The 20657-nt window shown below is 41.4% G+C and overlaps 1 protein-coding gene and 1 long non-coding RNA gene across 3 annotated transcripts in view; one reads left to right on the forward strand and one right to left on the reverse strand.

Annotated features, from left to right (window-relative positions):
* FERMT1 (fermitin family member 1) overlaps positions 1-12556 on the forward strand; it is a 36542-nt gene extending 23986 nt beyond the window's left edge. For both annotated transcript variants that reach the window (XM_038571651.1, XM_038571649.1), the window contains 6 exons: positions 3822-3946; positions 4700-4806; positions 5998-6219; positions 6829-6953; positions 8693-8834; positions 10241-12556. In XM_038571651.1, coding sequence (XP_038427579.1) covers positions 3822-3946; positions 4700-4806; positions 5998-6219; positions 6829-6953; positions 8693-8834; positions 10241-10414 — 895 coding nt within the window. In that variant the 3' untranslated portion in view covers positions 10415-12556. The remainder of the gene's footprint in view (positions 1-3821; positions 3947-4699; positions 4807-5997; positions 6220-6828; positions 6954-8692; positions 8835-10240) is intronic.
* Positions 1-19586, reverse strand: part of LOC111092063 — a 40443-nt gene extending 20857 nt beyond the window's left edge. The window contains exons 1-3 of the long non-coding RNA XR_005377637.1: positions 18733-19586; positions 5361-5433; positions 4015-4092 (exon numbers count right to left, since the gene is read on the reverse strand). This is a non-coding gene — a long non-coding RNA (uncharacterized LOC111092063). The remainder of the gene's footprint in view (positions 1-4014; positions 4093-5360; positions 5434-18732) is intronic.
* Positions 19587-20657: the final 1071 nt, after the last annotated feature.

Below are 20657 nucleotides of genomic sequence, written 5' to 3' on the forward strand. Positions count from 1 at the left end.
TATGTCCAAACTGTAAGGTGTGACCACTGTTGGAGAGATTACTTTTGGAGTAAATAAAACGGCTCCATTAGAGGATTACAGGGAGAGAAGCCACACATAAAATTCATTCATTGCTTCATTCACAGGTAAGTTAGTATAGGCAAGGAGGCAAGTTACTGTAGCAAAGAAGTCCCAGGCCGATTTACACGATGTGCTGTATGGGAGATTATCACTGAGATTCATGTTATAAATACAAGACACCCAAAATACAGTGGAATCTTCATGATACTTCAGAAAAAGAGAGTGACCATGAAAATCTTTGATCTCCCTAAGACACCCTGGTTATCACATGGAAAAATACCTGGAATATGCACTTCTTGTTTTTTCAAAAGAACGTGTTCCAAATTTATGACCTGTCTGTGATGGCAAGTGGCCGTCAGTGGTAAACCTCTGAGTGCTTTCAAAAGAATAAATACTCTTAACCTCTCCTTTAAGAAATTGTGAAATGAGTGAGAATCTAATTGGTATTTGAAAGAGACTAATGGTGTGAAGAGAGCATTTTAAAAGCACTTATTTGGAAATGTTTCCATTGTCACAGTGTTGCCAATAATGATACTGCCTACTAAAACAATATTCTCTTGCCTTAAATTTTGATTACATTTGTCCTTTAAGCTGTGAATCTGCTCAAAAGGTGGGGGAAGTGGAATTATTGAAAACCATAGGCCCCAAAGGCATCACTTAGACCAAGTCACCAAGCTGGGGCTTAACACCTAACTAATTGCAATTTCAGCTTCCCCCGGAAATTAGTCTTAACCAGTCAGAAGGAAATTTTCTGATCAGCACCAATGAGGTCATTTGTCTCATGGGCCCTCCATCTCCCAAAAGATGAGGTAATCCCCTAATTAGACCTCCTGCCCTTCCCCACAAGGAAGGTGACCTTGCCTGAACCTGTCCTTTCTTTTGCAAATAACTTTCTCACCCCACCTTCCTTCCTATGACAACCTTCCAATTTGTACCACTCACTCCTCAGAGCTCCCCTCTACTTGCCAGATGGGATACTGCCCAATTTATGAATCACTTAATAAAGCCAATTAGATCTTCAAAGTTTAAAAAATAATAAAATAAAACAAGGTTGTCAGCATACCTTTGAAACTTGGAAACGGTTTTTCTGTGTTAAACATCATCTAAATGAAGCAATCCTGTATTTGAAACCCACTTATTAAAAATATAAAATGCAACCTATTCTGATTGATTTGCATAAGTGAGTGATTGACACTGGGGAAAATGGAACTCAGTAGCTTTGTTCTAACAAAAAACCCCAGAGCTAGGTAGATGGCATCTTACAATGGACATTGTGATTTCATGAGCATAGCCAACAGCATACTTCCTCATCTGGGGCTTATGTCACTGAGTAACAACCTCCCTTTTTGAACCAAATTGAACTTTTCATATTAATTTTTAATTTCTATATTTATATAGGTTTTACATATATATTGCAAATGTTACACAGAAATAATTATAAATATGTTAGGGGATGGGTATTTTTTATTGTCACATAATACATATGAGTAACATTATATATTAAAATATTCAAAACATTTTAAAGATGAGGTGTACCCAGTTTTATTTTGGAGATTACTGGCCTCGGGAATCACCTTAGGAAAGCTTACTTAAAATGCAGGACCCTAGGCTGTAACCTGGACCTGCTAATTATGAGTCTCTGGGACTAGGGCCATGCTTGGGTATGTCTAACAAGCTCTGATGAACCACCAGAGTTTGAGAACCTTCATTCTAGAAAATAAGGTCTGACGCCTTAGCAGAACATTCAGATTCCCACCCTGGCCCTACCCTTATTGTGCCATCCCTGTCTCCATCATCCCTGATCCCCATCATCAGTCACAGAAAAGCACCCCCCCCATTTCCATTGCTCAGCACAGTGCCCAGTATGAGAAACAGTGTTCAAGAAGTGTTTGACCCAATTCTTATTCACAGAGTGCCCAGCTCTGACTTACCTTACATTTTGTATATTCAGTTACCACCTTCTGAAATTTCTCTTCCCTTTTCCTGCAGTCAAATTCTTATCCATCCTTCATTCTCTGTTTAAATGCTATATCCTCTGTAACTCACCATGCTACACATCCTTGTCATGTGACTTGGTGTATTTTTTTTTAGTTAATGTGTGCATTTCCCTCTTGACCTTATGGACTCCATTAAGATTCAAATGACTGCCTCATTCTGGATATATCACGCTCCATCCAGCCACCTTCTCCACTTCTTCCCCAACCCTGTCCTGCCCCAGCCTCTGCAACATGGAATAGGAGCAATCATCATTAGCTTTGGGAATGAATGGAAGCAGCCTGAAAGATGAACTAAACTGGGAGACGATAGCAGGGGGAATCTTTCAATATTCTTGAAGTCTAGTTGAAATGGAGATGAAGAGTTTCATTCTTAATTCTGGATAGAAATATTTAAATACCTAGGACTAAACGGAGATCTTACTATCTTTTGATTCTAGGCTTGTATTTAGATTTTATTTTGAAAATACTAAAAAAAAAAAAAAAAGAAAGAAAAGAAAATACTATTAATTTTGGAGAATCTGAATCTGATTCTTAGACAAATAACCTTCTAAATATGTTCCTTAGAATGATCATAACTACAACTTTCAACATGACAAATATTATTTAAATGCAGGGGTTTTCTAAATCCTGGTAATATTAACTGCATATGATGTTTTACAATTTTATTCTATACTTTTTATGTAACATACTGGTTTTTAAATGAACATCTTCTCCCTTATACATGTGTTAAGGACAATGCATTTTTAGCTAAGAAAAGTCTAGGACTGACATGTTAAAAAACTTGCCCCAAATTATGTACGAGTGGGGTTAAAAATAGGCTTCCTCTCTTTCTCGTTCTCAAATGCAGAAATCCACTGCTCTAGCATAAGATACCTTGATTCATCCCCACAGCCAGGACTGCTCCATGGAACCATGGACAACGTGTATTATCTTTTCTCTGCCCAGCTGTATTCCCTTTCCTACTCCCCAGCTCTCTCATGTTTTCTATTTTGAATGACCCAACACTTGTCATTGGCACCACCAACCCAGAGTACAAAGTGTTCTGGCCCCCACAGATATCACTTTTGGAGATCTTCCCCCAAAACATTTTTTAGTAACAGTAGAATCTACATAGATTATTAGCTGTTGGTTTTTGTGATTTCCATGATTCACTGGGAATTCTCTGGTTATTTCTCTTAAGGATCAAGAGGAAACTATAGAAAAGGTTGCTTACTTTTAGATCTAGTTTTTATGCCTGGTACTTTGAAAGCTGTGCTGTCCATATGGACAGCTTTTTCAGATCCAAAAAGAATACTGAAATTACAGAGATCCTCAGATTCATGGATGTTTCAATAATCATAATAATAATAATTTATTGAGCACTTCAGTTATGCCAGATCCTGTGATAAGCACTTTCAGAGATTACCTCTTCTCATCCTCACAGAAACCCTGTGAGTTGGAGGCTGGTACTATCCCCATCACACAGAGGCAATACACATGGCCCAAGCAGATGACGTGTCTTCCCCAAGGTCACATATTAGGCAGTAGCAAAGCCAAAGTGGTTTGAATCCTGAGATTCTGCATTAACTTCTACATCTCTTATTAAAAACCTCACTTTTAGTTTTTAGAAGTGAGTTCACAATTTAAAAATTACTTTCAAAAATAAAGAGTATGTTGTTTGAATAGCTTTCTAGAGCATCTTGATCCCCTTGAAATCTGCAGTGTGTCCCTACATTTCTGGATGCCTTCTAGATGTTAAAATGCTTACTGTACTTTAATTTGCAGGCCCAAGAAGCTAATGCTAAAGGCTTTCAAACAATATTGGTTCATCTTTAAAGACACATCTATAGCCTACTTTAAAAATAAGGAACTTGAGCAAGGAGAACCAATAGAAAAACTAAATCTTAGAGGTAAGAAAGTCCTATGTATGGGTATGGCTTGTCATGACCCAACCAAGACCCAATGAAGCAGGGCTTACTTCCAGAGGAACCTCTCAATTTCATTGGTTTCCACATGGCAGCCTGCCTGCAGATCCTCTTCCCCACGGAGCATGGACCTGAAATGTGGTGCAATAACTGTGATTATTTGCCTTCTGCTGTCCCTTCTTCCCCCGTATGTCCAAGTCTACAAAGTGGTGGTAATTGGTGTCATCCATGTAGTACATGAGGCATTGTAGGGTCTGGTCTAAATTCCAGAATGGTTATATTTAATTCAATGTCACTTTAGTTTCCATTCTAATTTCTGAAAGTGGCTATGAGTGTACTGGTAACACCATCAACTGAAATATTTAGCTAACCAGTGCACTCAATTCCCTTATCATTGTGACAGTAAGAGAATTCCCTCTGCTTTGGTTTATTTAAAAGTTCATATTCATCACTCCATGTTACTATGAGTTAGCATAGCCAAATTGATCTGAAAAATGAATTCAATTGATGACATATTTAAGAAAACCACAACAGAAAATATTTTTTTGTTATCCAAGCGAATTGTTCATGAGTCTTATTTAGTTATCCTTTAATTAATGTTGTCTGCTTGCTTCTCAATTTTTCAGAGGAGAACCAAATCTGAAGGGCTTATGTTCAAAGTGTTTCTTTTAGATGCACATCTGATTTACATAACAGATTTCTCAGAACTTGGTCTTGTCCCTGCCTTTTATCATCCAGGCTGTGAAGTTGTGCCAGATGTCAATGTAGCAGGGAGAAAATTTGGAATCAAGTTACTAATCCCGGTTGCTGATGGTATGAATGAAGTGTATCTGAGATGTGACCATGTAAGTAAAATCACAAAAATGCTAAGTCCTTTCCCCTTTATTGAGCCTAAGGACAAACCAGCTGAGATGTTGTCTCAAATCAGAGCACTCATCAGTCAGCTGTTGCTTTGTAACAAACAACCACAAAATCAAATGACCTATATCAATAAACATTTGTCTCCGAAACACAGGTGGGTAGGCTGGGGCTTGGATGATCCAGCCTAGTGTCACCTGGACAGACCTGCTTCTAGCAGTAGGTCTGACTAGGCCTTCTGGAAGTAAAGCTCACTGCACTTATTCTGGGTGCCAGACTGCCTGGGGATGCTCTGCTCATAGTGATGGCAGAAATGCGAGAGAGGAACTACAAATATGGAAGACCTCCTAAAGCTTGGGCTTGCAAGTAGTACACTGTTATTTCCACCCACATTCTTTTGGCTGAAGTCCATGGTGGGGCTCAAAGTCAAGAGGTAGGAAATTACACTCTGGCTCCAATGAGACAGATTGTAAAATTACATGGCAAAAAGTGTGAATACCAGGAAGATGAAGACTGATACCAGTAATTCAGTGTACCATACCTGCTGTTGCTCTTTAGAATTCCACTCTTTAAATGCATCCCCTCTGCTTCTAGGACTACTCCTCTTGGCTCCCCTAGGCAAAGAATGAACACAAACATTACAGAGCAATAGAGGCCACCACTGACTGGTTCAGAGCCCATCAGTGGACCTGATTTCTGCTTTGGAATTAGAATCTTTACTAAGGATAGGTCAGGGTAGACATAATATGAGAAATCAGTTAATGATTTTTTGCCTCTTTTCCTTCTGTAATAGAGATCAGACATGACGTGAAAATGGAAATATGTATCAAGGAGGGCTGTCAGGTAGTTTGGGTTTTCACCTTTCTGTGTGCCATGCACTCCTGTGTCCTCAGTTCATCTTTCAATGCCAAGTTCCCAGCATGGAATTTATGACAACTGACGTTCCTATTCTCTAGCCCCTTAGTGTAGAGAAACTCAACACAGGACTCAAAAGCTTTTGCTGGGTGTTAAATTAGGTGATTGACAGCCACTTAAAACATGTGCCCCTTCACATCTTTCCTTGCTTGGTAGGTGACAGTTTTGTATATTGTAGAGATGAAAGCCCACATCCTGTTCTGTTCACAGCCGGGTGGCTTTGCATTTGAATTTGTGTCTCAGCCCCCTGATGTTTGCTGCAGGAGAATCAGTATGCCCAGTGGATGGCTGCCTGCATTCTGGCATCGAAGGGCAAAACCATGGCAGACAGCTCCTATCAGCCAGAGGTCCTCAACATCCTTTCATTTCTGAGGATGAAAAACCGAAACGTGTCATCTCAGGCGGCTTCCAATCTTGAAAGCATGGACATGAACCCTGAATGTTTCGTGTCACCTAGATGTGCAAAAAAACAGAAGTCTAAGCAGGTACTGCTAATCTTGTTGGAGCAATGGTTTGCAGTAAATTCTGTATTTTCTGAAGTAAAATGAATTAAAATGATCAAGGCCACCATCATGCAAAATCGGCTGATGGGGATTTTTGACTCTGGACTCGGTATTAGACGATGTTAAGAAATCATCATTCGTTTTGTTAGAGCAGACTACATTTTGTTAGAGCTAACTGAACATGGCAGTATTCCCAGGCTTCATTACAATTACTTAGTCCCCATAAATTAAAAATTTTAATTATACTTCCATTCAAGGGGGTTAGGAGTTATGCAAATGAACTGGTATAAGTAGAACCATTGTCCACAGACCCTATACAGATCCCAGAAACAAGACCTAGAACTCTCCATCTCCATGAACCTTAGAAGTTTAGGTGTTGGCTGGTGTTGCTCCTTCTTCTCCCCAGCGATTTACGTCTTTTATAGTAGGACAGAGAGGAACAGAGGATGAATGAATGGAAATGAATTGTCTTCATAGAGTTACAGTTGGGCCTTGCATTTATTTTTCTCACTGGGGGTCTGAGTTAAAGGGATGATTATAGTATAGTACGTGTATGCTAAGGATGGTTCAGTGTCTACCACTTCTTCTTAGCTGGCAGCCCGGATTCTAGAAGCCCACCAGAATGTGGCCCAGATGCCACTGGTCGAAGCCAAACTGAGGTTCATCCAGGCGTGGCAATCACTACCTGAATTTGGCCTCACCTACTACCTTGTCAGGTGATTACAATGTTCACTTGCCTCTCTCACTTTGTGTGTTTCTAAGTGCCTTTCTTGGACCTCAATTTATTCTCAGTCTAGAATGTAGAACTCTTTTTAATTTTAGAATACTGTCCTCTGGGGCACCTGGGTGGCTCAGTCGGCCTTTGACTCAGGCCACAATCACAGGTCCTGGGATCAAGCCCCACATCCGGCTCCCTGCTCAGCAGGGAGTCTTCTTCTCCCTCTCCCTCTACTTCTCCCTGCAGCTTGTGTTCTCTCTCACTATCTTAAATAAATAAATAAAATCTTAAAAAAAAAAAAAAAAACTGGTCTCTCACAAATGGCCCAAACACATTGGCTGCTCGTAATAATCTTCCACGCTTCCTCTTCAGTACTTATCTGGGCTCCCTGCTTCTCCCCTTCTTCCCCCAAATTTTCAAGTTGGCTGCTAGAGTGATCCTTTTAAGATTTGAGTCAAACCAGAGTGGGCGTCTTCCCAGAACAATCTGAAAGCCTTCTGATTCACTCAGTGTATAAGCCAAATCCTTACAATGGCCCTATAAGACCTTAGCTTGGGGATTTCACATTCTCTGACCCTTCTTCACTGTGCCCAGGCACACTGGCTTCCTGGCAGGTCCTTGAGTATGCCACCAAAAAAAAAAAAAAAAAGCTACAGCCTTGCACTGGTTGTGCCCTCTGCCTACAATGCTCTTTCCCCTGATTCCCATGTGGCTCATTCCCTCACAGACATCTCTAATCAAATGTCCTCTCTCACTGTAATCTTCCCTGACTCCCTTTTTAAAACTGTCACCACCTCATTGGCAGTATTCCCTGCTCCCTTCTATGTTTGATTTTCCTTCATGATCTTATCTGCCATATATATTTCACTTATTCATGACCCTGTCCACCCCCCCCAAAATATAAGCTCCATGAATTAGATAGTTGCTCTCCAATTAAGTCACTAGTGTATATTCCCTGTGCCTAAAAGGGTGGCTGGCATACACAGTTGATTTTATTTCTTTTAAGATTTTATGTATTTATTTGACACACAGAGAGAGAGACCACAAGCAGGGGAAGCAGCATGCAGAGGGAGAAGGAGAAGCAGGCTCCCTGCCAAGTAGGGAGGCCAATGTGTAGCTGTATCCCAGGACCCTGGGATCATGACCTGAGCCCAAGGCAGACACTTAACCAACTGAGCCACACAGGAACCCCTACAGTTGATTTTAAATTAATTGACCTGACCCTCTCTTACTTTGCTTTACTCTGATGTCAACTTCAGGTAAAGGATGTCTATGGGACAGACTTAATTCCCTCCATTCTTCATATTATCTTCATATCACAATAAAAATGCCCTTCTGTAGAAAGTTAATCCCTCACTGTCCATTCTTTGGATATCATTTAGAAATGTTCATATTATCTTTAAGAAGTAGTGTATGGAGACACCTGGGTGGCTCAGTAGTTGAAAGTCCGCCTTAGGTTCAGTGCATGATCCCAGGATCCGGGATCCAGTGCTGCATCTGGCTCCCTGCTGGAGCCTGCTTCTCCATCCGCCTATATCTCTGCCTCTCTCTCTTTCTATCTCTCATGAATGAATGAATGAATGAATGAATGAATGAATGAATAAATAAATAAATAAATCTTTAAAAAAAATAGTGTATGAATGAAATGTAGTGTATGAATGAAAAATAGTGTATGAATGAAACTCATATTATAGGAAGCAGTTGCTTCTTTTAATTCATTTTTTTTTTTTTTTGTAGATTTAAAGGAAGTAAGAAAGATGATATTCTGGGAGTTTCATATAATAGGTTGATTAGAATTGATGCAACCACTGGGATTCCAATTACAACTTGGAGATTCACAAATATGAAACAGTGGAACGTAAACTGGGAAATCCGGCAGGTACAGTGAAAGTTTTTGGCATCTTCAGTGTTGAGGCTATAAATGTGTGTTCCATCAGAATTGTAGATTACTCTGTTCGTGTATTTAGAACTCAGAAACCACAAGCATGTGGTAATTGTCTGCTAAAATAATCACATGCAGTTCTGGACAATTTACTAACAGGTATAGGCCAAATGGTTTTGAATTAACACCACAAGTTGGCTTAGTCTCCATATAGACTCTACATACTCTAAAATTGCTGAGCAGTTTGATTAGTTTCCTTCAACTCACCATGGGATTATGTAAGACATAGGCTAGTAATTACTTAGCAGAAATTACGTGAGATGGGACTGTCATCTAAAATGAATCAAAAAAAGCTTCATCTGACTGGCTGTCAAGAGGTCTAACTAGTTGAGGACTCAACAGCTCAACTGCCCACCTGGAGAACATTCCAGTCCCCAAAGGGAAAAACTGGTAAGAGAAGCAAGTGATATGAGCAGGGATGACTGAGAAAAGCCTTGCCTCCTTAGTTAAGGAACCCCCAAAACCTCTGCCTCCTATCAGTTGAACCCTAGGAGCTAAGTTCAAGCCAAGGCTATAGCATGGGAAATTCTAGATCAAGTCAGGGGCACCTTAGCATCCAGCTGATTTAAAACATTCCAATGTTGCTGGTATAGAACCTTGCCTCCTTTTTTTTCTCATTTTTCCAGTAGAAAGCCATCTACCCTAGAGGGATGGTAAGAGACTTCCCTTTTTTTAAAGAACCATGGATTCCTCTCGGCAGGGCTGTTAACCATGTGGGCACTCATCTATAGAATAGAAGCTTGAGATCAGGTGACCTCTATGGCAGTGGCCTTAAAACCTTGTTGCGTATTAGGACCACTTGGGGAGCTGTCACACACCACTGCACTGGCCACACACTAGACTAGTAAAATCCCAATCTCGGGAGGTGGGAGCCTTGGCAGCAATTTTTAAAGGACCACAGGTGATTCCAATGGGCAACCAAGGTTGAGAACCCCTGAAATCTGTTTCTTCTAGTGTTTAGAGTTTATGACTAAACCTTTTATTCTCCATGAAAAAGTCTGTGAAGCACCCTGCCCCTTGAGAGAGGAAATGCTTAGGAAGTTCCTACATCTAAACAAGAGCAGCCAAAAGTATCTCTGTATTGGGAGTTAGAATGTTTTGCTAGGTGTGCAGCAAAGGTAACACCACAAGAGGGCGCAGGGAGCAAAGACTTGTTTTCTGTAAGCATTTAATGGAAATGGTGATTGGGTTGGGTTTCTTGTGGATTTTGTTGGGCGGGTGGCAGCGGAGGGAGATCATCTGTAAGCCACCTATGCAGTCCTCAGCTCTGGGGCCGTAACAGGGCAGTTTTTTCCCCATTTTCCTTACCAGAGTGTGAGTTTACCTGTGCCTTCCTCTTGCAGGTGGCAATTGAATTTGACCAGAATGTCTCCATTGCGTTCACCTGCCTGAGTGCCGATTGCAAAATCGTGCACGAATACATTGGTGGCTACATTTTCTTGTCCACTCGGTCTAAGGACCAGAATGAGACACTCGACGAGGACCTGTTCCACAAGCTAACTGGTGGACAGGAATGAAGCAAAGCAGACCTGCCCACACGCAGAGGGTGAGCCAAATGTGGTCCTCCCTGGACAGATGGCATCGTTGGCTCACACAGTGTGTAGGCTGCAGACTGATGGACAACATATGCTCACCACTGGTCACTCAGATGAAGATCCTCATCTCATTTCAAAACAGACTGCCTAGCATATCCTCTTCCTCTCTTTACCCTGTCCTACCAGTGATGGAAGGGGCCTCAGTTGCCTTTTCTGTAAAACACGTGGGTAGGAGACAGGCTAGTACTCAAAGATTACACCATGGCCCAGCATGTGGCTACAGTTCTATGACTTCAGAACCCACAAGGATATGGCTAGAAGTTACCAGTGTGTTTTTCTGCTTCGTTGCTAAATCAGCAAAAGACAGAAAAGCACATGTAACCAAGGATATATCTTATTCTACAACTCAGGTATAAAAAGTAATTTGTCTTTCCTAACAGAACCACTTTTAGCTCCTATCTTGTGAACATGCAGAGGGAGTCTCCACATACACATATACTTTTTCCCTGGGGGTAGGGAGGGGGAAGATGGAGTTACTGGTACTACCTGGTGACAAAGGGTCAGAGCAGTGGCTTTCAATGTCATCAGCTCACAGTGACTTCTGCAGAAGTGACTACTGACCCATCTGGTCTTGGACATTTGTCCCCTTGGGTCACTTCTGCCACTGTAAGTCCTAGTCCATTCCTGGGGATCCGTCACCCACCTTTAAAGTCTTTCTTGATGACACAGGTGACAGAGGTACAGGGAAATCCATTCCTCACCCAGCTGCATGTCTCAGCTGCTTGTCTTCTAAGCTGGGGCTCCAGAAGATGGGTCCGGTTCTCTCTGTTTATAAAAACCATCCTCCCCACATCTCCAGGCTTACCATGGGGTCTCTATACCAGCTGGTCAGGAAGAGAAGAACAAGCTCATTCTCAAAGACCACCAAGTGCAAGGGCTAACAGTTTCCCCTACTGACTTCTGTCTACATTTTGCAAATCAGGAGCCAGTGATAGACTTCTGTTTTCTCTGCTTTTTTTTTTTTGCTCTGTCATCTCTACCTCAAGACATGAGCATGAGCCATCTCACCTGTCATTTTCTGCTTTAGTTTTTCAGCTTTGGGAGGAGTGGGATTTGAGAAGGAAAGAAGCGATATGGGGGGTAGAGGGAAATATCAGATGGCATTTAATTATGTTTTTATAAACGTTCTGCTGTCACAGAAAGGACTTGGGTTGCCAGGGTAAAGCAGAGGCTCCATCTCCATTTTGAAATCCTTTAGGATACAAAAGCTCTGGGGGCCTGGCCAGAGCTCAGATGCCCCCATTCATCATCTGTTGCTATATTTTCCAACAAAGACATTTGAGAAGAGAGATCTTCACAGCTCCAGGAGCCACATTAAGACAGCCTTGTCTAGGGAACCCCAGGCCCTGAGCTGGAAGCTGTTATTCCTCTTTCAGACTCTCCTTTGAGGTAAATGTTCGTGAAAACCCCCCAGGCACCAAGGTGAGCTTCCAAGGCCTCGTTTAAAGCTTGAAGGCAACTCAGGCCCTTGGAAAATCTGGTCCACATCATAAAGAACTTAGTTTGAAATGTTTTGTATGGAAACTAGTGCTGAGCATACTGTTCAACTTGGTGTTGGTCATTTCTGTGTAGTCTTGGGCTCCATGATTTTTACAACCTAAGTCAGGTCTTTACAAGTATGTCAGACCCTACAACAAAATAATGCTCCTTGATGTCACATTTTACCTATCTCCTACCAAGTACAGCTCTGCATCATTTACCAAAGTTAGACCTCCAGTGTGACCCTCTTAGCTTTTCATGGTTGTCTGACGTTGCCATGAAAACATTCAAAGGAGTTTTAAACCAAACTTTCCGGGGAACATTTCTCCCGTGACTACACTGCCACATCCCAAAGGAATAAACAAGTGTGTCAAGAAAAACCTTAAACGCTGCTATTCCAAAGAGCAACTTGAGGACTTTTTTATATTGGGTGCAAAAGGTCATGTGACTTCATATGATGAAATTTTAAATTAATGTGTGCCTTTCAGCCTCCTATGCTTTCTTAACTACACTAGATGGGGAAATCTGCATTTATTATTATTTTATAGGACTTTTTTAATTAAATGCTTTATATAGATTTCAGTATGGTCTGGTGGTGTCCTCTCCACTCTGCTGTCTCTGAAAAAAGGTGAATATTTTCTCCCCCATGAAAAAGGAATGCAACTTTCAGGCTTAATCCATACTTTTCCTCACAATTCCGAGATTTGAGCTCATTCTTTCCAGTGAGGTTGACCTAGAAACCTCACTTAACCATTCACTTTAATTCCTTTCCCATTGAAGGTATCCCTAGATTCCTGACATGAGCTCTTTTTTCCCAGTACCTTTTGGAAAAAGCACCAGAGAACAAAGAAATATCCATAGGTGGAGGAGCATCAGAGGGCCTCTGATCTGATGGATGAATGTCCAGGACAGTTCTTTGATTTAGTGGTAGATAGTCCATAACAGGCAGTGATGTGCAGTTTATAGATGTGCCTTCATACAAGTCTCACATCAACCCGTTGGAGGACAGGAATGGTTTGCCTTCTTCATTTCACAAAGGAGGAAACAGAATCAGATAGCTGGTGAAGCACTCGCTCTAGGTCACACCACCAGTAAGCAAAACCAGAATTCAAAGCCAGCTTTGTCTTACTAACACTATCCAAAGACACACATTTTTGGCATTTCGGACTTTGTCTTTCCAGCCTTTATACCATCTCGTATGCTGGCTTTTGTTTTTGTATCTTAATATGATATCAATTAAGTCATTCTATATTCATGGAAATTAATTCATGAGATATTTACTGAGAAAAAAAAAGGAGCTATTTAAGTGCTGGCTGAATGCAAAGTATGGGGCCATGATTATTCTGCCCAAAGGCAGCTTAAAACTTCTGATGTGGAATATCATGCCTCCTCTTTTAAAACATTTTCTTTCTCTTTTTTCCCCCCACTTTCACCTATTTCCTTCATCCTCCATCCGCAACATCTGGCAACCATCAATCTATTTCTAGGAGTTTGTTTCTTTTCTTTTTTTAAGATTTTATTTATTCATGAGAGACACAGAGAGAGAGGCAGCAACATAGGCAGAGGGAGAAGCAGGTTCCCCATGGGGAGGCCAATGTGGGACTCGAGCCCAGAACCCCAGGATCACACCCTGAGCCAAAGACAGACCCTCAACCACTGAGCCACCCAGGTGCCCCAGTTTGTTTCTTTTAGATTCCACATATAAGTGAGAATATACAGTATTTGTCTTTTTCTGCCTGACTTATTTCACTTAGCATAATGCCCTCAAGGTCCATCCATGTTGTTGCAAATGGCAGGATTTCCGTCTTTATGGCTGAATAATATTCCACTATATACATACACATATATATTTTTATCCTTTTTTAAGATTTTATTTATTGAGACAGAGAGAGAGAGAGGCAGAGACACAGGCAGAGGGAGAAGCAGGCTCCATGCAGGGAACCCGATGTGGGACTCGATCCCAGGTCTCCAGGATCACACCCCGGGCTGCAGGTGGCGCTAAACCGCTGCACCATCGGGGCTGCCCATATATTTTATCTCTATCCATGTACCCAGCAATAGGTTGTTTCCATATCTTGGCTATTGTGAATAACGCTGCAGTGAACAGGGGGATGCAGATACCTCTTCAAGACAGTGATTGCATCAGCCTGGTCAAAAAGGAAACTGCAGGTGTGCCTGGGTGGCTCAGTTGGTTAAGCATCTGCCTTCAGCTCAGGTCCTGGGATCGAGCCCTGCATCAGGCTCCCTGCTCATCATGGAGTCTGCTTCTCCCTCTCCGTCTGCACCCCCTACTCGTGCTCATGCTCTCTCTCTCAAATAAATAAAATCTTTTAAAAAAAGGGATGGGGGAGGAAACTGGAACAATAACAGAGGAAAACCCAAGCCTCCATCTGAGAGTTGTAGGTCTCCTGTATGTAAAACAAGGGTTTGGATTGCATGATTTCCTAGAGCCCATTGCACTCCAGCATTCTTTGGTTGTGATCCATTTTCCCCCACAGTCAGGTTGAGGTACATCCCCCACTCCTGTGCATCATGCCATGCCTTTCTTCCAAAACTCTGGCATCACTCTGTCAATACTGGCCCATTTTCTAAGTCCGAACACATAGTTCTATAACTCAAATTTCAGAGCAGGTTGACAGGCTGTCATGACAGTCAAATAAGCCCCAGGGGCAAAACAGATACCAGGAGGTTAAATGGTAGTGCCAACCAATGTTAGAGCAAGTTAAATTTTTTTTATTAAGATTTGATTTATTCATTCATGAGAGACACACACACAGAGAGGGAGAAGCAGGCCCCATGCAGGGAGCCTATGCAGGGCCCAATCCTGGAACTGCAGGATTATGCCCTGAGCCAAAGGCAGACGGACGTTCAACTGCTGAGCCACTCAGGTGTCCCAGATCAAGTCAAATCTTGCTTCTGCCCCTGACCAAAGAATATCCTCAAAAATAATAGAGCTTAGAATGCCAACCTGTATTAGGGCTATCACTTGTGCTTCCCATAAGTCCTTTCAATTCAGCCTCTGGGAGAGAGGTGTTGTCAGCCTCACCGTACAAATTAGGAAATGTGGTTGCTGGCAAATGTTTCATACTCTGTGGGTATAAGGGTATAAGGGTTAGCAGGCGGAGACTGGATTTGCCAGTTTCACTGGTCTAAAAACTCCCACCATAGCCAGCATGGCATCAGTGAACACAATTGGGAAGATATCCAAACACCCTGCCCTCTGACAGGGATGAGCCAGCTCTAACACACAGCAGATCTATTGTGCACAGAGAGGTCAAGCAACTTGTCAAGGTCACCAAGCTAGAGTGTGGGAAGCAAGGATTTGAACCCAGACCTTCTGACCTAAGCTGTGCTCTTTACCACTGCTCTTGATAATCCAATGTGAGTGGCAAGGCCCCTTGGGTCCAGAGCCCTAGATTGAGGCACCTCGGTGCCTCAGAGATTGAGCATCTGCATTCGGCTCAGGTCATGATCCCAGGGTCCTGGGATCGAGTCCCGCATCAGGTTCCCCACAGGGAGCCTGCTTCTCCCTCTGCCCATGTCTCTGCCTCTCTCTCTGTGTCTCTCATGAATAAATAAATAAAATTGTTTTAAAAAAAGAGCCCTAGATTGTCTTTATTTCTGATAACCCCCCGAGGTGATTTCCATCACCACCCCCAACGTATTTGGGTAAGGCCTACAAAACTCCATAGACATTTTTTTCCTTCATTTACATTATACCAGATTTCGAATGTCAAAATAGTGAAAATTTCTACTAAATAACCTTCGGATCCCAAGATGTGGGATGGCCCACTTGCCCAATATGACATCTGACTGCACATCTGGGTCAGAGGTGGCATTCAGGAGGGTGGGAGAGTTCTGCCTTCTTCCCAGCAGAGGAAACACCAACCCATGACCGGAGACAACCCCATCCACCCCCAACCCCACAAATGATTGGCCTTGGTCCTGCCATTGCATGTAAGTGATTAGTGCCAATTCCATCAGAGAGAGGCAACTTTCCCTCAGGGACTGAACTCTGTTTTTAGAGGCTGAGTGAAATGTTTTTATTCTGACCTTTTCCTCCCTTTATAAATGGTTCTTTGAATCAGGTAGACATCAGAAGAGCAAATGGGCAGCCAAATACTCGGCAAGAAGCTGTTGAATAATCCATTCCTTATAAGCTTAGCAAAGTTCATTCTAGGACAACGGGCTGCAAAATGCTAATGCACTTGGGGTAGGTAGTGTGCACAGGCACACTCAGTCAGATATGAGGCCACAGGGGTTTGGAAGGTATGCCCTGCCTAGTATTCACAGAGCTTAAAATATATGAATGCATATCTAATATATCCGAGAACCTAATGTAGCCTATGGACCTACAGTTGTCAAGCCATGCTAGGTTCCCGCCAACAGTGTTTCAACCAGTTCAGTTAAACACACATATACACACAATCACACACATATATATTTTTTGTATTATATAAGCCATATAGTTGATATAATTTATTACATTTATTGTATATTTAAGTACTATTTACATATTATATTATGTAACTTATACATGTACATATATTTCTACCAGTTAAAATTGCTTAGCTACTAATGATGGAAAATTGAAAATAATAGTGGCTCAAACAACAGAGGTTTTTCTCTCTTCCACCTGAAACTCCAAAAGCAGGCCTAGGCCAATAAAGCATTATATACCACGTCAAGACCCACACTCTTTTATCTTTTCTATCCACTAAGCACAGCTTCTATTCACAAAGTCATCTCATGATCCAATATGGCTGCTTTGGCTCTAGGCATTATGTCACATGGCTTCAAATAACTATAAGGGAGATCGAAATATTTGGTCCTTATTCAAAGTTACCATAGGCTCAACTAAAAGTTAGAGTTCCTTTACTGATAAAGAGGGTGAGAAGAGATATTAGGAAACAGGTAGCTCCTTCTGCCATAAGGAGATATTAGGAAACAAGTAGCTCCTTCTGCCTAGCACATACTTACTATGTGCTAGGTATTACACTAGCTGCTAAGGGTAATATAATCCAGCAAGAGACAGACATCTGAGCAAATATTCTGTAATATTATATAACAGGCATTATTCTTGATATGTTAAAAAGATTTATGAGAACAAAAAGGAGAGAGTAGTAGTTTTTGTTAGTCAAGATCAATGAAGGAAGGATTTCCCAGAGAAAGGGACATTTAGACTTGGTCTTGAAGGATGAGTAAGAGTGGGGAGAAGGACAGGAATAAAGTCAAGCTTGAAAGAAGGGCCATTAGTAGAGAGAGAGAGCCAGTGAAAGTTCTTATCCTTGGGGTGCCATGATCAGACTTGCATTTTAGAAGTGTTAGTCTGGCAGCTGATGGAGAATGGGCTGGAAGTTGATGGGTCAGTTCAGTGCTTGCCTCCAAGAGCCAAATTAAAAGACTCTGAGGACCAGAGCTAAGCCAGTGGAAAGTGAGGTAGGGAGAACTGAGAGCCATTTCAGAAGTAAAATCAGCACACTGCAATTGTGGCCAATGCTATTATTTACCTACCAAAACAATTTCTTCTTTCAACAACAAGCTTGAGGATAAAGGAAATACACTAAAGATGACAGAGCCTAAAAACAGAAGTTTGTTTACCAATAGCTGCCTAATTCTGGATTCTTTGTTATAGAAGAATAAACAGATGCATTTAAGCCACTATTAAGTGAGTTTTCTGTAACCTGCCGCTGAATATATTCCGGATTGTGGTGAAGAGTAAAGAAGTGAATTTGTAGAGGAACAGAGAAGAGAGTCAAGCCTGACCTACAGTGGATGGAAATCCAACCAGTAAATAAATATAAAGGATACTGGAGAGAGGGGATATCAGTGGGCATAGATGGTAAGTTTGGTTTGAGTGACCTTAAGATCTCCATCTCTCCTGACACGGTGTAATTCTATGAAGTATGTGTGTGGACCTTTGCAATGGTGCTGTTCTAAACATCCTCAGAACTACCCTTTGGAAATTCTCAGCAAAGCCTAGTTTGTCTTATTTGGGATGTCCTTGCTGTTGACAGATCTTCAGTACTTTCATAAGGGGTTCAATTTTTGGAACTACCCAAGACTAAATAAAGTGAGCTATGAGATTGTGACTAATAAAATATTTTGGTGAACAACTTAACAAACAAAAGTAGCCCTGGTGATTGTTTTGTGTGTGTGAAAAAACTTATTCTGAAAGCAATTCCAGAACAAGAATTACAAACGGATTTCAACACCTGAAAGCATCATTTGCAAAAGGACATGATCTACTACCTAACTTTGCTCAAGACCAACCCTTGCCAGATAATTTTTTTAAGTCATTCTCAGGAGTTGATGATTCAAATATCCCCTTCAAGTAAAATAAACAAGTATTTTCCATGTTCTCAGCTCTCCTAAAAAAGGAAATGATCTCAGAGTTATAATCTTGGGTTCTTTCCCAGACTTACTTTATGAAATTAATGCTAGTTCCTCCAGCAACAAAATGGAAATATAATATTATGTGGCTCCCATCTAAAAGAATTGGTCAGCAACTTCCTAGAATTTAGATGATCTCAAATAGATTCCATAAACACTTGGCATAATTAATAATAAGTAAAAAGGCAATTTTGTTACTAATATATTATTAAGGATTTATAATCATGTACTTAAAATCTATACTGTTTTTGGTGATGACAAAAAGCCAATCACTGTTAAAATTTGCTTTTCAAAAAAATACTTAATATTCCAAGTCTCTGAAATTATTTTTGTACCTTCTTTTCTTCTCAACCTGCCTCAACACCTACCATGAGCTGATGATTTGTAGCATAATGACCTGTACGTTAGTTACTGAGCACAGTGATGTCACCAGATGGGAAGAGCTTCATCTTCTCATGATGTCATTCTTCCCTTCTGCCCTAGGTGGAAAAATGCCCAATCCCTAGCCTTCTGAGTCCCTTCATGACCTCCAAAGGATTTGATTCCTGAAGTTTTTCTCCTCTCTTTGGCATCATTCACCTCTCCCCATCTCCTGGTACATTCCTATCCAGACTGTAAACATGTTCTCTGTCTATGCGGGTTTTTAAACATAGCTACAAATTCTCTGGATGTCTTACCATCAAGAGATGGGATTTATGTCCCCATCCCTTAAACCTGAGTAGGCTTGTGGCTGGATTGACCAATAGAGGACAGCAAAATAATGCTATGTGACTTCTAACTGTAGGTCACAAAGGCCATGTAGCTTCTGTTTTGTTCACAGGATATTCCCTTTTGGAGCCCCGAGGCCACCATATTAGGGAGGCCACAATTAGGCACTCCAGTTGACGGTCTCAGCAGAACCCAGCCCTCTAGTCAGCCTTACCCAGGTGCCAGACCCATGAGTCAAACCACCTTGAAGCCTCAAAACCAGCCCATTTAACAGCTGAATACTACCAGTGAATACTGACCACCAGTCAGTGCTATATGGAACAAAAGAATCATCCAGCCCCTCTATGACACATTCCTGACCCTCAAAAATCATGGAATAGAATAACCATTGCTTTAAGGCACTAAGTTTTGGGGATACTTATTGGTAACCATAGACAACTACAACAATATTTCCCGCCTTATAAAAGGTTTGAACTCTACTTTGCCCCATTTTTCTGCTCCTGCTCACAGTAAAAGCTCTCCAAATAGTTAAGAAGGCTTATATATATTTTCTCATGCCCTTAACTCATTCCTCTTTGGCTTCTGTCCCTCCCCTCCCTAAACTCTACTCTTGCCCAGGTCATAAATATCCACCATTACTCAGTCTGTTAAAACTTGGCTGGCTGTGCCCTCCTTAATTAAACATTGTTCTCTCTCAACTTCCATGATTCCAAATTTTATTCCCACCTCCGTGGCTGCTCCTTCTCAGCCTACGAGGCTGATTCCTCTTCGCTCTGCTCTACCTTCAAATGTTGACTTGTTCCTCTTGTCTTCCCTCTCTACACCGTTGTCCTAGGTAGCCTCAGTCAGTCTGCTGGCTTTAAGTACCATCTGTATGATAATGCCTCCCAAATGTAATTCTCCGGCTCTGACCTCTTCCCACAATGACACAGTTGGATGTCCAGTTATCTCCCTCAGCATCTCTTTGTAGGTCTAACAGACATCTCAAACTTAATATGACCAAGACAGAGTCTAATTTTCCTCCCCTAAATCTGTTGCTCTTTTAGACTTCTCTTTTCCCAGTAAATAGTCTTCAGGTCCAAGAGCCTAGGGATTGTCCTTGAGACCTTTTCTCTATTCCCTCATGTATTAGTTTCCTATGGCTGCTATAACAAATCACCACAAATTTGGCGGCTTAAAACAACATACAATATTATTCAGCCATAAAGAGGAATGAAATTTTGATGTATGATGGACATTGGCATTAAACATCATGCCTAGTGAAATAAGCCCAACATAGGATAAATATCATGCAATTCCACTGATAGGAAGAATCTAGAATAGACAAATATAGAGACAGAAAATAGAAACAAGGTTACCAGGAGTTGGGGTGGGGGAGGGAAGTTATTATTTAATGGGTAGAGTTTTTGTTGTGATGAAGAAAATGTTTCAAGCATAGATAACAGTGATGGTTGTACAACATTACAAATGTATTTAATGCCACTGAATGGTACACCTAGGAGGGCTTAAAATAATGCATGTTGTTATGTATACTGTACCACAATAAAAATATTGATGACATACACATTTATTCTGAGTTCTGGAG

Source organism: Canis lupus, chromosome 24 (assembly GCF_011100685.1).
Source record: "Canis lupus familiaris isolate Mischka breed German Shepherd chromosome 24, alternate assembly UU_Cfam_GSD_1.0, whole genome shotgun sequence".
Lineage (NCBI taxonomy): Eukaryota > Metazoa > Chordata > Mammalia > Carnivora > Canidae > Canis > Canis lupus.